General features: G+C 49.1%; 1 protein-coding gene across 1 annotated transcript; it reads right to left on the bottom strand.

The window, feature by feature from the left end:
• Positions 1-52: 52 nt before the first annotated feature.
• Positions 53-13,470, bottom strand: LOC138733356 (myosin-IIIb-like). Its single transcript, XM_069880475.1, has 15 exons — positions 13,356-13,470; positions 13,219-13,284; positions 12,572-12,690; positions 9,211-9,313; positions 6,753-6,855; positions 6,146-6,302; positions 5,716-5,818; positions 5,318-5,446; positions 3,985-4,093; positions 2,808-2,924; positions 2,289-2,389; positions 1,971-2,057; positions 1,760-1,825; positions 1,324-1,437; positions 53-267 (listed from the first exon to the last, which is right to left on the bottom strand). Exons 1-15 carry the CDS (start codon positions 13,452-13,454, stop codon positions 64-66), a joined length of 1,677 nt encoding a protein of 558 aa, XP_069736576.1. The 5' UTR covers positions 13,455-13,470; the 3' UTR covers positions 53-63.
• Between the last annotated feature and the right edge of the window lie 1,973 nt (positions 13,471-15,443).

Genomic DNA, 15,443 nt, shown 5'->3' with positions numbered 1-15,443 from the left:
CAGCCCCAACTCAGGCTGCAGCCTTCCCAAAATCTCCCTGGGGCTGCCAGCTGTGAAACACATTCATAGCACAGGAGCTTCACCTCCAACACTTAACTCTCGCCAAGGTGGGCCTTGATTCACGTGGGAGGCTCTGTCATAGCAGAGGGACTTGCCTGTGAACAGCACGCTCAGCAAGGGGGTGACACTGTTGATGAACAGCCCCCGGACGTTTGCTGGCAGGGTGTCTCTGTTCTTCTCCAGAAAGCCCCCAGCAGTATATTGCACCTAAGGGAAAGGGCAACAAGTCACTTGCTGTGAAAGCCAAAGCCACTGCCACAGATTTCCAGAAGCAGCTGTTAAACTGAATTTACACTGGATTGCATGCGAATTCTGTGCAGTGGCTCTCAAGTGAATTCTGTAAATGTATACACATGTCATTCAGATGCAAAACCAGGAACAACACCCAGTGCTGGCACCAAGGCACTGGAGCCACAGGAATGCCGTACAATGCGGAGACATAGACCTTTTCTTGCTCTGCTTTCCTTAATTATTAAGTTTCATTTACTTTTGGTTTATGCTTCACTCTTTTCCTTGCTCTCCCCTTTTCCTTCCGAATAGGCTTCAATCCTATTGTTATGCATCCCCTTGCTTCTCTTGCTCCCTTCCTTTCTCATCTTCAGCCTGCCACTTTCCTTGCAATATTAGGTGTTAGTTTTTGTAATAAAGAATGTCATAAGTAATAATTTAGTCAACTACTGTGAGATTAGATAACTAAATTGCACACTACAATGATCGGATCACCATGTCTGCTCCTGCTCCAAAAATTATCTTCAATTAATTCAACATATTTGGGCCAATGCTTTCAAAACTAGTGGTGTTATGGTTACACACAATAGTTCTAAACCACAAGTTGCTCAGATACCATTTGAATGTGTAAGTAAGTACCTTCACTTTCAAAACAATCATCACCTGGCTGCTCTCTCTGTGCAGCTCAGTGTATGCAATAAAATAGTGACTGCTATGCTTTGGAACTCAACAGGTAAAGGTAAAGTCAGACTGTCCTTTGGCGCTGCTCAGTGAATGCAGAGCTTTTATTTTCAAAGGGACCACATTCTTCTAGTACCCTGTATTTCCCAGAGGCAGCCTCACTTTCCTCAGGGGTCCTGGTCCTCTCTTCCTATGCCTTCTACCAAAACCCCAGGGAATTCTGGAAACACATTACTTCTGTTTCATCATGGCCAGACCATATACTCCTTAACATCAAAGCCTTATTTGCCAAGCAATTCATCTCCTTTTCCCTACAGACATTACAAAAGCATCTTTGTCACAAACGGTACATACTTTTCCAGCATAGTGAATGATACTGAAGCTCAAAACACGGCCTCGACCTGGCTGGAAGTGTAAATTCCCCTTGAAGCTGCTGTTTAGTTTATCCACAAATGTCTTATCAGTTGCCTGCAAGAAAGCAGATTTCATAATGAAATGATAAGGCTGCAACAGAGACGTGAGCAGGATACATGAAAGCACAACAAAGTGTTGGAAGTGGCCTTGGCTGTGCAACTGTTTAGTACTATACATTCTCCCTGACTCTCCACATGGATGCCTATTGTTAGGCCCATCCTGATGCAGCTGTTCTGTCTCATCAGTCACACACAGGAACACTTCTGCTAATCCATCCCTCTGAAGTCACACTCCAACATAAAAGTTCTCCCTACAGACCAGATCTTTATTGCCACATTCCTCACACTATTTTCTCTGCCCCCTGTCTCATGTGTACCTGAGGGAATGCACTCTGCTCATCCAGAAGAGAGAGGAGCCCAAGTGGCTTGGCCAAGAGCAGATCCTGTGGGAAAGGAGACCCATTACACACACTAAATCAGTACAGGAGATTCACTCTCAAATACACTACCCTTTGAAAAGGTTCTTCCCATGTGCATCTCCACCCCATGACAGAAGTAGCATTCTTTTCTGCCAGTCCTCTCACTCACCAGAATAGGTTCATTATTGTTGAATGTGATAGTCTCCCATGGCAGCTCTTCTTCCTTATAGGCAGCCTGCTCCAGCTGGAAAATGTGCTGAAACAGAGAAGAAAAGAAGTTGGAGCACTTGGCAGACTTGGTTAGACAACCATGAACATCTTCCTTGCCAACATGAACAGAGATGTGGCTCCTCTCTGCCCTGCTTCACTAATCATCATTTCTGTCCTTCCAGGACCTATTTTTTCCCAAGCTTTCCTTCACATGCCAGGTAGATTAGTGCTCTGCTTTCTCCACCACACAAGGTGACATCATGCACAGCAAACTTACATGGTTGAAGAAATGTTGCAGCTGCTCATTGGCCAAGTTTATGCAAAGCTGTTCGAAACGATTCACTGCAAAATTTTCAAAGCCAAAAATATCCAAGATACCTAAAAGAGGGAAGACAAGCACATCATGGAGCCTGCAGATAGCTGCCTACCCCAACACACAACTAGATCTCCATTAACCCAGCTGTTGCAGCACAGGGACACCCCAGTCGAGTCACTGCAGCACCTCTCCTGCAACTCCTCTTGGACAACTAGTTAGAAGCCCCACTCCTGGCTCCTCTGCAAAGCGAGAGCACCCCAGAACTACAGCTTCACCATTGCCTCAGGCTAACCAACTGCTCAGATTTGGCCAAGGCCATATAGACTTAATGTTGTTGACTAACATCTCCAACATGACCAGGTCTTTGATAATGGATTCCTGTACGCAATCTCTGTGAAACCTCATATTGTGCCTTTCCTTCATTATGACTGAAGTACACACATTTGATGACAGAACAGGAGCAAGGCAGGCAGAACTCACCTATCTCCCTCAGTTCCACCTCAGGATCCACATTCTCAGCCAGCAGCTCATTGATCTTGCAAACAATCCAACCAAATACTCGGCCATACGCCACCTTTGCAATGGAGTCCCGAGCATCTGCATGGAGAGAACAGCTCACTGCAGGGCTCCAAGGAGAACAGGGAAGACAGTACACAAGCTGGCTCAAGTTATTCACCTCTAGCAACAATGTCTCGCAGTTTATGAAGCTATTTTAAAGATCAAACAAACATTAAGTATCTGTCTGATCATCCCTGTGCTCTGTAAGCTCACAGAGAGTTCTTTCACTCCAAAACCTTCAGTGTTTCTGCAAGATCAGATATGACATACAAGGGCACTTGGAGACCATCTAAAATTGAAAATTTCATTTCCAAAAACAAGTCCAGCCACTTTTTAGAAAATTCAGAGACTTAGCTTCCCCTCTGCAGATCTACTGAGTATGGATCCCCCTACTATTAAACCAAGCAAAAGGTTTCAAGTTTTATTGGAAAACTGAATGTTTCTGTTCCGTTTCTTTTAGCCCACAGCTGCAAAGTAAGAACAACATTTGGGAAACAGAATGAGCTAATTATCCATTTTAACCAATAATCTAGAAAATCTGGAATTTCATGCTTTTAACATGGATTTTTAAAATCTTCTATTTTAACTGAATCTTTTTTTGTGCAGTTTATCTTGGACTACTTTTCTTTTTGAAAGGGAAAACAACAATTTGTGTTTATCACTTTAACACATTCCCCTTTCATCTCACTCCTTCCCTGCTACTGTGCTATCTCATTGATTGTCTCAGTTATTTCTCCATTTACTATCTAGAGCTCTAAAACCACCCAGCTTTCTGCAACAGGAGCCCTCCCCTCTTTTGCACAAATACCCACAGCTTCCTTCTAGACTGGACTGAGGAAGAAAGTAAAGCTACTTCATTGGTTTATCATTTAATCTCTGTAGTCCCCTGGAGATCAAACAAAAGCAGCACTCATAGTCCCACATGTCAGGGAGAGACTAGACAGACAAACACTGATGTGCTTCCCTCGGTGAAAAAGGAATGAAGGGGCACAGACAGACATCTGTGTTCCAGCAAGTTGCACATGTGTGGGGTTACCCTTCCCTCAGACATGGGTCAGCCTTTCTGGCCAGAACAGCTGCAATTCATTTTGTTTTCTACCTTCTGCCTGCTGCTGGGAGTGAAAACGCTGAATCTGTTCGCCTCGGGTCACTGACATTGTACAAATAAGGCATTTTAACAGTTCATCTTCTTGGACTCCAAACTGACCCTGGAAGAGAGGAAATACATAAGGATAATGAATAGCAAACCCTTATTTGACCTGTAGGGATTGCATCTCCTCGCATCCGTGTGACACCCAGTGTAATGGGGTCATGATCCAGATTAGGGCCTTTGAGCTCCACTGTAAGATAAGTATTACTGTCAACATCTCGCAGCACTGGAGTCAGATGTGGTCTCTGAGATCCACATTATCCCTGCAGTGACCAAGATCACTCTCCTGCTCCCTCTGAAACGCTGTTTTGCTCTCCCAACGCTGCCACCTTTCAACTCCTTTGGGAGCCTCACCAGTCCCTGCTGGGTGGGTTAATAACTTGTTGAGCAGCACCATAAGGTGACTGTGCAGGTGCTGCGGTGTCAGAGCTTCAGCAGGCATCAGTCACACAAACCCACAAGAGACAGAAAATTAAGGGAGCTTGGAGAAAAGTGAATCCCTCAGTGACTGCTTTAACAGGAATTCCTCTTCTGTGAGAAAAAAAAACAAGGTGCAGGCTTTAAGTAAGAAAAAAATGAGTTGGCTGTGGAATAGATGTAGGTGGTTGTTTCGGTATGGTACAGGAGGGAAATGAGCAAAGAGATAGGAGTGAAACCAAAACCCAAAGGTGCTGGGATTTCAAATAGGTCAAAATAAAAAGACACATGAAGGGCAGAAATACATTACATTTCTCTGGTTTGTGTTGTCAACAAAGCAGGAAAATGTAGCTATCCCACAAAACAAAAGTGGGATGGTCCTGAACCTGTGATAATTTCATGTGAAACAGGAGAAAGCTTAGTTCTGGATAACCAAGAAAGATTTATAGCAGCTACCGTGGTATTCTTGGACAAGACCTGTTGGAAACACAGAACTAATTTTCAGATACTGCACACCTGAATTTCTCCAAGGCATCACCACACTCATTAACATATAACACTTAATTTTAAAAAGCCTATATTGTATGATGCCAACAAGGCACGTGTGGTACCACCATTGCAAGACACTGGTTACAGACATGCAAGAAACAGAAGCTTTGAAGTGTCTCCTTCAGAATGAACAGCAGTGAACACGAATGCAGTCATAGGGTCACACTGTGCATTTCTGGAAAAAAATCCCTATTATTCAGAAGCCTTCACACTCTAGGGCAGGAACATCCTTTGCTTTCTCCCTCCTGCAGTCACACTGCCAGTTCAAAACAGCATCATATCCATAATATTTCTGCCAGCAATTCTTATGACTCACCGCTGCGGCCTTCAGCCATCCTCGGGAGGTTTCACTCACTTTTACAGACCCATTGCTCTCCTCAGGCTCAAAGGTCACATTGCCCAGAGACAACACACCGGCCAAGATAGCCTGCATGTCCACTTGCTCCTAGATCACAAAAGAAAGGTGACTGAAAGCCTGTCAGTATGTAACACAATCCAACACAGAGGCCTCAGAAGTTGGAGAGTTGAGGGAAAGGCATGGGCAGAGACTGTGGGAAAAGGCTCTACAGTAAGCCTGACAGACTCAGGTGGTTTGGAAGCAACATGTAAAATCCAGAGAAAAGAGAAATAAAACTGAGCCTCAAGACAGCAGCCAGAAAGAAATCCTACACCTGCAGGAAGCAGAGATGGAAATTAAACGACCCCAGAACTGACCTGTTCTTGGAAGCCCACCATGTCAAGGGCATTGCACACCTCTTGGTATTTGTGCTTCCAGCGCTGAGCTACATTCTGTGTACCAAATCGTCCGCTTATGTACCTGCGAAATTGTACACCCCATACAAAACCGTCACACAATTAGCACAGCAAGTCATTCCTATCCCAAAGGAACAAAGCAGATCAGCAGCAGTGGAGACACAATGCAAAGAAACTTTTCCAAGTTAATCACAGAAGAGACTCCAGACCTCCCAGCTTCCATGACGATAAGATCTCTTCATGTAGCTCCACTCAGATCCCATTCCATCTTCCATTTGTTCACCTGTACCAGGCTCCACAGAGCCACAGGGCAAACGAATAGACTCCATTATGCTGCTTTCCCACCCATAACCCATCATGAAGACTAAGCTAGGGTCTGCCTTTGAAATACCTGTAGAGTGAAGGATCCAATAACCCATACATCTCCTTTTCCTCTGAAGACAGTCCAGCAAACATATAGTAGAAGATGTGGAAATTCCTCTCCCCAGTATCTTGCTGCACTACCCGTGACTTCTCCAACAGGTACTCACTCAGCTTTGCACCTTGCACTGCACACAAGAAAGCGACGGGGTAAGTGTTCCACGCGAAGCTGCCCGAGCTGTCCTGCAGCTCTTAGTTGGCGATTGGAGCACAGAATTGCCTAAAATAACTTTCCTGTGTGTAACACCCTCTCAGCTACCCAGGACCCTGGAAATGGGCTTCCCATCATCTCAGAGATGTCTGCTCATCCCCTTTAGCAGCGACCAAGGCTTCTGGCACCACAGAGTATTATTGAAACTTCCCCTGCACTGTCACCCCCATATCTTTCCTGTACTCACACACCGGGATAACCCAGGCCTTATCCTAGAGCTGTGGTTGTTGTAAGACTTCACTTACTTGCACACCATTCCTATAGGGAGTCAGGTGTCAAAATTTCACCCTCCACAAGCTCTGGCTGCTTAGTCCACTCCCTCCAGTGCCTAACCATCCCCCAAGCTAGTATTTGCCCTTGACTTCACCTGTATTCTTTTGGAAACGCAGCTGTATGTATTTTCCAAAGCGGCTGCTGTTGTCATTCATCACAGTCTGGGCATTGCCAAAAGCCTCAAGCAGTGGATTTACCTAAAACAAGTGAGTGAGCAAGCAGAACAAGCATTCTACAAATTAAGTAACCCCATGTAACTAACTTGGAAAAGTTTAACTTTAGCCTGTACTATTCAGCATTCATCTGGAATAGGAACCACTCCATGAGTACCCAAGAGCACTTATTTAACCGTACCCTGGATCAAGCAACAGAAAGGGGGAAGTTTAATAAAGACTATGCAGTATGAGATTACTGAAAATAGACACAACCAAACTTATTTGATCTCAGTAAAATCATTGACTCATTTGTTAAAAGATAACGTTGGTATAAGATTTTCACAAACCATCTGACATGGTATCACTAATAATTTGACTGCTGTACTACACCAATAAACAAGATAAACATCACATTTGGTACATGTAAGCATGATAACTTTGCTACTGAAATTTGTAGACAGCGTAAGCTCAGGACAGTGAATTATAAAGACAGTAACAGAACAATCAGACTAGCTCTGTAAACTGGATGTAAGCAAGGTGAAATGTCATTTTTTTCTATATTTGAGCAAAGAATGCCTGCTGACTGGAAGAACGATGCCTTAGGGTACATGCTGGGCAGGCTGCTGAACGCGGCTTTGCAGTGACACTGTAATCCCCAAAGGGGTAACTTAGTCCTTGAATATATCTACAGGAACCTAATAAGATGCCTACCATTTCATCACCATCACCTCTAGGGCAGCTCCCCCGGGTTTAAGTGAACTTTGTTTCCAATGGAGCAATTGTGGGCTGGCTACGATCACTGCCAGTCAAGTCTTTCAGGAACTATTATGCCAGGCACTACACTAAGCAAACACAGCTACACTGCTTCCTGAACCTGCTCAGCTCAGAAGCAGCATGGCAGCGTGGCCCAAGCCAGCTCCAAGTGGAGCCAGCAGCTGTATCGATGCCACATTCCCACAACGGAGCACAGGCATTCACCTGGGATACAAGGCAGATAACATCACACTGAAATATTGTGCCATTTCAGAACCCAAAGCATGGCACAGTGTGTTGGGTTTATGTGACAAGGTTTTGGTAACAGGATTCTACAGGGGTTGTTTCTGTGAGGAGAAGCCAGAAGCTGCCCCTATGTCCAACGCAACCAGTTCCAGATGGCTCCAAGATGGGCCAGCTGCTGGACAAAATTGATCCCATCACTTGACAGTGGTAGGATCTCTGTGATAACATATTTAAGGAGAAAAAATTGCTGCATCACTGGAGCCAGAAGAGAAGAGTGAGAATATGTGTGAGGAACAGCTTTGCTGACACCAAGGTCAGTGAAGAAGGAGCAGCAGACTCCCCAGGTGCCAGAGCAGAGATTGCCCTGCAGACCTTGGCGAAGATGACAGTGAGGCAGACTGTTGCCCTTCAGCATGGAGGTTAGTGGTGGAGCAGATATCCACCTGCAGCCCATGGAGGACCCCACACTAGTGCAGGTGGATGGGCCCAAAGGAGTTTGTGATCCCATGTGAAGTCCATGCTGGAGCAGGCTCCTGGCATGGAGAGAGGAGCCCATGTTGAAGCAGGTTTGCTGACAGGACCTGTGAGCCTGTGGGGAACCCATGCTGAAGCAGTCCGTTCCTGGAGGACTGCACCCGTGGAAAGGACCCAGGCTGCAGCATGGTTCACGAAGAACTGCAGCCCATGACAAGGAATCACTTTGCAGATGTCTGTGGAGGACTATCTCCTGTGGGAGAGAGCCCACACTGGAGCAGCAGAGACAAGGTATGATGAACTAACCGCAACCCCTATTCCCCATTTCCCGTGTGGTTCGAGGGGAGCAGGTAGAGAAATCAGGAGTGACCTTGAGGCTGGGAAGAAGGGATGGGATTCAAGTGGAAACACTTCAGACCAGAGAGGCAAATATGTTTCAAAATCAGCTAGCAAAGGGATATGAAAATAGCAAAGATGAAGTTACCCAGTTAATAGGTATGTGCCTGACAGCAAGTATAAGTAGCCTAGGAAAGGCAACTGAAGGCTGGTTGGCTTCTCCATCCCTGCGTACTATTAAATCAAGACCTTTAGTCTTCTAATAAAAGTCCTTGTTCTAGGTCAGACACAAAATATTTGGAAAAATGCCCCTAATCCCTTGTCACAGAGAACATTATAGATGATTGCAATAGTTTTCTATCATTTAAGTTACCACTACATTCCCAGCAAACAGAATGACCCAGCAACCCCTCTAATTTGCGGTCAGCTGTTTCACCATCCTTACTAGCTACTTTCCTATGTGTCTTATGTTTTGCTCCCTGACTTCCAGTGGGGATTAATTCATCAGCAGGCTTCCTGAGCCTAATATAAGTTGTCTCACAGCGGTATTGCTTCTGCACCTTCAAACACCATCCTGTAATGACCTACCTGGAGGATCTGCTGCTCCAACTGTGAGTTGCCTTTGCACAGGTTCATTATGTGCTGCAAAAGCAGCTTTGTACTCTCTGTTTTCCCAGCACCGCTCTCTCCACTGCAAAGAGAAAGCAAAGGAAATTGCAGGAGCTGCAAATTATAGTTGTGCCCCATCATTGTGATACTCCTAGACAGGAGAGCACTCTCAACTTTTTCACCTAAACTGCATGTGCTAGTACAAAATCACATCAGAGCTTTACACAGCAGATTCCACGATTCCTTCCCAGGGGAAGTTTTCCTCATTTGCAAGGGAGCACTGTGCTGGGACTTCTGGATGGGGTACACCGGACAGACCATTTGCTCTGCTTCTTTAGAAAAATATATCTAACTTCTGGAGAACAACCTTCTTTTCAAACGTGATCTCATACATCAACTTCTCCAGACACTGCAGAGTCAACAGCTTCCTGTCTTCAAAGAGATTTGCCCCATCCATCTCTCATCCACGACTGAGTTCTGATCTGGAGATACTGCGTCAACCTCAAATCTCGGGCACTTCACACATCAGTTGGTTGAGAACGTGGGCAGATGGCTGCAGAGCTGCCCACACACCCACAGCAGCAGCAGTGCACGTCACTCTACCATCACACGTGCCCAGCACCTCCGCCTCTAAGTCAAACAAGCAGCACTTGGAAAGCACAGTTTCTTCTGCCCTAGTAGGTGGAATGAACAGCCAGTGAGACAACGTGTACTTGCCTGTGACAACAGCATACCGGCAGAGAACTCCAGCGTGTGCCCAGGAACACCAGTGCAGGAAATGCTGCCGGCATACCTGCAGGCAGGTCTCAGTATCCACGCCTGACCTTTGAGCGCCTGGTGTGGCTTTACTGCTTTGCAGCTCCCACTGGCTTTGCTTGGGATCAAGCATGTGTCACAGGTAGCTAAATACCTCAAATACCACAACAGATACCTGATCTCAGGTACAGGTCAGTCTATCACCATCTGAATATGCACAAACAAAATGAGACCATTTTGCCAGTGGAGACCATGCCATCCAGGTAGCGCCCCTGCTCTGCACAGAAGAACGTTTTTGTTTTCAGCAACTTCCTTGTTCCACAGAAGCACTATCAGTCAGCACTACCATGGCTGAAGCATGTCCTTCTACCCTCCAACATGCCTAAGAGCTTCATCAGGTCCTGCAAACACTATCCAGCTACGGGATACTCACTATCCACTATATCCAGTGGGCTGAGAAGAAAAGCAAAGTCCTCTCCAGGAGACCCAAGTGCTGCACCACAGCATAGCCAGGCAGTGACTAACATCTGTTGGGATTGGGAAGGCAAGAGGAGCCAGTGGAATTTGCAGCACAGAACAAATTAATTGCAATGAATATTTGTCATCTGGGGACAGCTGCTGAGTTCAACATCAACCTCTGCAACACACCAGCCAGACCTCCTAGGCTAAGCTGGAGAGACCAAAGAGACCACAAAGAACAGCAGAACTTGGTGTGTTCCCACGCTGTCCTGATGAACTGCAGTCTAACACGAGTGACTTCCTCCTCCTCCTCCACCCCAACTTTGCTCACGACAGGTAAGCTCATTAATGAGCATTTCACCACTCACCGGTAGCAAAACCACAACCTTACTGTGACGGCAACACACAGAGCAGTTAATAGGGTTGAAAGATGCACAGGAGTAGCTCAGACTCTCATTTCTGAGACCACAAACTGCTAACAGAAAACAGTCTGCTGACTTCTTGGCAGACGCCCACAGGTTATGCCTGGCCTTCCATCTCCCAAGACAAATACCATGAGTGTTCTCCATCCGTAAAAGCCCTACCAGCAGCACCTCTTCAACCTACCAGCTCTACAGCCACCACTTGATGAGAACACTGCACATAAGCCACAGGCACTGACTGCTTGCAGGCCAGAGAAATGAGTGGGGCTTAAGTGACCCTCAAGCTCCCAGTTCCACCACAAGACTCAGCAGGGATCCACGAAGTCGTTCCCACACCAGGCAGACTGAAAATACTGGTACAATGATCAGAAGGCCAACATAAAGAAGGGAATATTAAATCAAAAAAAAGCTGGCAAATAACATTTAAACTGAGATGACATTGAACTGTTTCCTGCAACACTCAGAGCAGGATGTTGGTATCTTGAGGCTCTCTCCTCAATGTTGATTGAGGCTTTCTCTACTAGTTGTTGCTATTTGCACAGCTTCAGCAGAACAAAAGTGACATCGTGGACTGAAATGCTCATGACACTGGTACACTTTTTGGTTACAAGAGCCTGTTTCTTTCCCCTTCTAGTGCATAGAACTGCACATAAACAAGATTTTCCCTGACCAGATTCCCAAAGGTCTTTGGGATATAAAAAAGCTTATGTTGCTCTTTGGTTACAGATGGGAAGCTCCACGTTGGGAAAACAGTATCTGGTTATTTATTACAGCAGTACAGCAGGAGGTTTTTTGCCAGAGAATACTGTATGGCTTTCCCTGGAGATGAACAAATCTTTCCAACACCACATCCCTCCAGAAGCATATCCGATATATTAGCTGCATTCTTCATATTTGTATTTTATGCATTTTGGCATAGTTACCTGCACTGGCAGCTGAGCTGTTCCCAATCTGCCTGCTCTCCCATCTGGAAAGCGGAGAGATCGGGAAGAGTAAGAGGGGAAATAGCTTTAAATTGGAGGGGGGAAGATATAGATTAGACATTAGGAAGAAAGTCTTCATGATAAAGGTGAGGTGTCCGTACCAATGACAGGGGGATTGGAACTGGATGATCTCTAAGGTCCCTTCCAACCCAAAGTGTTCTATGATTCTAACTCCAGGGCAAATCTCATCTCAACACGCTCAAAGCCCCATCCAGCCCGGCCTTGAACACTTCCAGGGATGGGGCAGCCACAGCTTCCCTGGGCAGCCTGTGCCAGTGCCTCACCACCCTCGTTGCGAAGACTTTCTTCCTAACGTCTAATCTCAATCTTCCCCCCCTCAATGTAAAGACATCCCCTTTGTCCTAGCACTACACATCCTTGTAATAAGTCCCTCCCCAGCTTTCCTATAGCCCCTTCAGGCACTGGAAGGTGCTCTAAGGTCTCCGTGGAGCTTTCTCTTCTCCAGGCTGAGCATCCCCAGCTCTCTCAGCCTGTCCTCATAGCAGAGGTTCTCCAGCCCTCAGATCATCTTTGTGGCCTCCTGTGGAGCCATTCCAACAGTTTCATAGCCTTTTTATGTTGGGGATTCCGGAACAGGTACTCCAGGTGGGATCATGTCCCGACTTCAGCGTGGGGAGCCCAGGAAGAGCTTGCTGGCCTCTGCCCAAGCCCCCAGCCCCCCTCACTTGACCACTGACCCAACGATTCCATGATTCTCACCTGATCACGATGCATTGGCTGCCCCCACAGCCCAGCATGGCATGGTAGGCTCGGCTGGCCACGGCGAAGATATGAGGGGGCAGTGTGCCCACCGTAGGCTCCCGGTACCGCTCCGAGACCTGTGTCGAGAGGGAGGACATGGGGAGAAGTGGAGGGGTAATGGGGAAAAGTCAGAGATGAGGGGCACGGGGGGTGGGAGAGGGGAAAAGGGGGAGAGGAGTGAGAGAGGGGCATGGGGAAGAGGGGAATGGGATGGGGAGAGGGAGGAGGAAAGGGGAGAAAGAGTGAAGGGAGAGGGGGGAGAAGAGGGAAGAGGGGAGAGTGAGAGCACGGCGAGGGGGGAGATGGCAAGTGGAAGGCATGGTGAGAGAAAAAGGGATGTAGGAGGAATAGAGAGAGAAGGGGAAAGAGGGAGGGGAAACTGGATGATCTTCAGGGTCCCTTCCAAACCAAAGCAGTCTATGTTTCTAAGGGAAGGGAAGAGGCGAAGAGGGGGAGGGAAGGGGGGAAGAGGGGGAGGGAAGGGGGGAAGAGGGGGAGGGAAGGGGGGAAGAGGGGAGGGGGAGGGGGGAAGAGGGGAGGGGGAGGGAAGGGGGGAAGAGAGGGAGACAGGAGCGCGAAAGGGCCGAGCGGGGCTCGTGACTCACGTCTGTCCCGTAGAGCGGCAGCGGCTGGAACGGGTTCATGGCGATGAGGATGTCCCCGATGTCGGTCTGGGAGAGAAAGAGGGGAGGGATGTAAGGAGAGCGAGGGGCGCCCTCGCCCCCCGGCCCCGGGCACTCACGTAGGGCAGCTGCCGCAGGAACCGCTCCCGCAGCCCGCGCAGCAGCGACGCCTCGTCCAGCTCCGGCAGCGCCGCCAGGTCCCCCCGCACCGACCCCATCCCCGCCGCCTGCCCGGCCGCGCCGCGCTCCGCCCCGGGACCGCCCGCAGGGGAGGGGCGGCGTTTGAACGCGGGGCGGCGGCGGCGGCAGGTAACGGGCGGGGGGCGTGGGAAGGGGGCTGGGGAGGGTGGAGAAGGGGGGCTTGGGGAGGGGGACGCTTGGGGAAGGGGGCGTGGGAAAGGGGGGGCGTGGGAAAGGGGGTACGCGCGGGGGGGGGCTGAAGGAGGGGGTGGCGCGGGGAATGGGGAGTGAGAAAGGGGGGTGGGGGGCGCGTGGAAGGGGGACCGTGGGGTGGGGGCGTGGGAAAGGGGGTGTGCGTGTAGGGGGGCTGGAGAAGGGGGGGTGTGCGCTAGGAGGGGCCGTGGGGAAGCGGCGTAGGGAACGGGGTACACGCCGAGGGGGGGGCGTGGGAAAGGGGGCGCGGAGGGGGGGATGGAGAAGGGAGGGCGTGGGGATAGGGGCACTTAGGGACGGGGCCTGGAAGGGGGCGTGGGAAAGGGGGTACGCGCGTTGGAGGGGGCTGAATGAGGAGGGACGCGGGGAAGGGGGCGTGGGAAAGGGGGGTGGGGGGCGCGTGGAAGGGGGACTGTGGGGTGGGGGCGTGGGAAAGGGAGCAGGCGTGTGGGGAGCTGGAGAAGGGGGGACGTGGGGAGGGGGGGCGTGGGAAAGGGAACCTGCGGGCGTTGGGGGGCGTGGGGAGAGGGGCACTTGGGGAAGGAGCGTGGGAAAGGGGAAGTGCACATTTGGGGGGGTGTGGAGAAGGGGCATTTGGGGAAGGGGCACGGGGAAGGGGGCACGCGCGTGAGGGGGTGCTTGGGAAAGGGGTCACACAGGAAAAGGGGGTGCGTGGGAAAGTGGGGGCGGGTGTAGGGGGCCGTGGGGAAGGGACAGGTAGGGAATGGGAGAGGCGTGGGAAAGGGGGCAAGGGTGTTGGGGGGTCGCGGGTTGGGGGGTGCTGTGGGGAAGGGGCTTGCAGGGGCATGTGGGAAAGGGTGCACGGGATAGGGGGACATGCATGGGCAAGGGAGAGGTTGGGGGCCGTGGGAAAGGGTGCACACGCGTGTAGGGGGGGTGTGGGGAAGGGGGTACGTGCGTGGGGGGCTGGAGAAGGGTGGGGGGCTGGAGAAGGGGGTTGTGGGAAAAGGGGTGCGTGGGAAAGGGGAGGCATGCGCTTGAGGGAGGTGTATGGGGAGGGACTGGAGAAGAGGGGGCATGGAAAGGGGGACCGTGGGGTAGGGGGCGTGGGAAAAGGGGTACTTAAAGGGTGGCTTTAAATTAGAAGGGGGAAGATTTAGATTAGACATTAGGAGGAAATTCTTTGAGGGTGGTGAGACACTGGCGCACGTTGCCCAGAGAAGCAGTGGCTGCCCCATCCCTGGAGGTGTCCAAGGCCAGATCGGATCAGGCATGAGCAGCCTGGTCTAGTGAGGGGCAGGGTTTTGGAATGAGATGATCTTTAAGGTCCCTTCCAACCCAATGAAGTTATGATTCTATAACGAAAGATTTGCAGAGGATATTTAAAACAGAATGCGTTTAAGAATGTTGCAGGGAATATTGCTAATGGGTCATCACAAGGTAGTTAGTTAACTGTACAGAAGTGTTCAGTGGTTTTTGTTGTGAGTCTGAGAAGAGAGAAGCAAGCTGGATTGTGGCTGTCACCTGTAGGTGAAGTACCTTCTAGTCTACCTCTGGGCTCCAGACAGCTCTCACCCTACAGACCTGAGACAGAATGTAATGTGTTTTGGAATAATGGAGGTGTTTGTATCACTTCATGCAAGCAGGAAATGGTCCAACCAGGTGTAACATTTTTTTTTTTCTGTCCATTCTTTTTTTTTATTGTTTGTCAAAAGAAACTTGTCTGCAAACTGAAAATCACAACTGCAACCTACCCTGGATAAATGTGCTCTGCAGCTGCTAGCATTTTAGTCTGTTATTGGTGAGTATTTTGCAACTGCACGCTAACGCTGAGCTCTTGGGTGGCATTCCCT

The sequence above is a fragment of the Phaenicophaeus curvirostris genome, chromosome Z, assembly GCF_032191515.1.
Source record: "Phaenicophaeus curvirostris isolate KB17595 chromosome Z, BPBGC_Pcur_1.0, whole genome shotgun sequence".
NCBI lineage: Eukaryota > Metazoa > Chordata > Aves > Cuculiformes > Cuculidae > Phaenicophaeus > Phaenicophaeus curvirostris.
Note: the sequence above shows the minus strand (reverse complement) of the source record. Positions and strands in the feature narration are given on the sequence as shown.

Bases quoted from the DNA above. Each gene is read 5' to 3' on its own strand.
- LOC138733356 (XM_069880475.1), bottom strand. From the start codon at position 13,454: ATGGGGTCGGTGCGGGGGGACCTGGCGGCGCTGCCGGAGCTGGACGAG. The intron at 12,691-13,218 runs GTGAGTCACGAG...CTCTCGACACAG, and splicing joins TGCCGCTCTACGGGACAGAC to GTCTCGGAGCGGTACCGGGA. The intron at 1,826-1,970 runs GTGAGTGAGAGG...CCTTTCCCACAG, and splicing joins ACAATAATGAACCTATTCTG to GATCTGCTCTTGGCCAAGCC.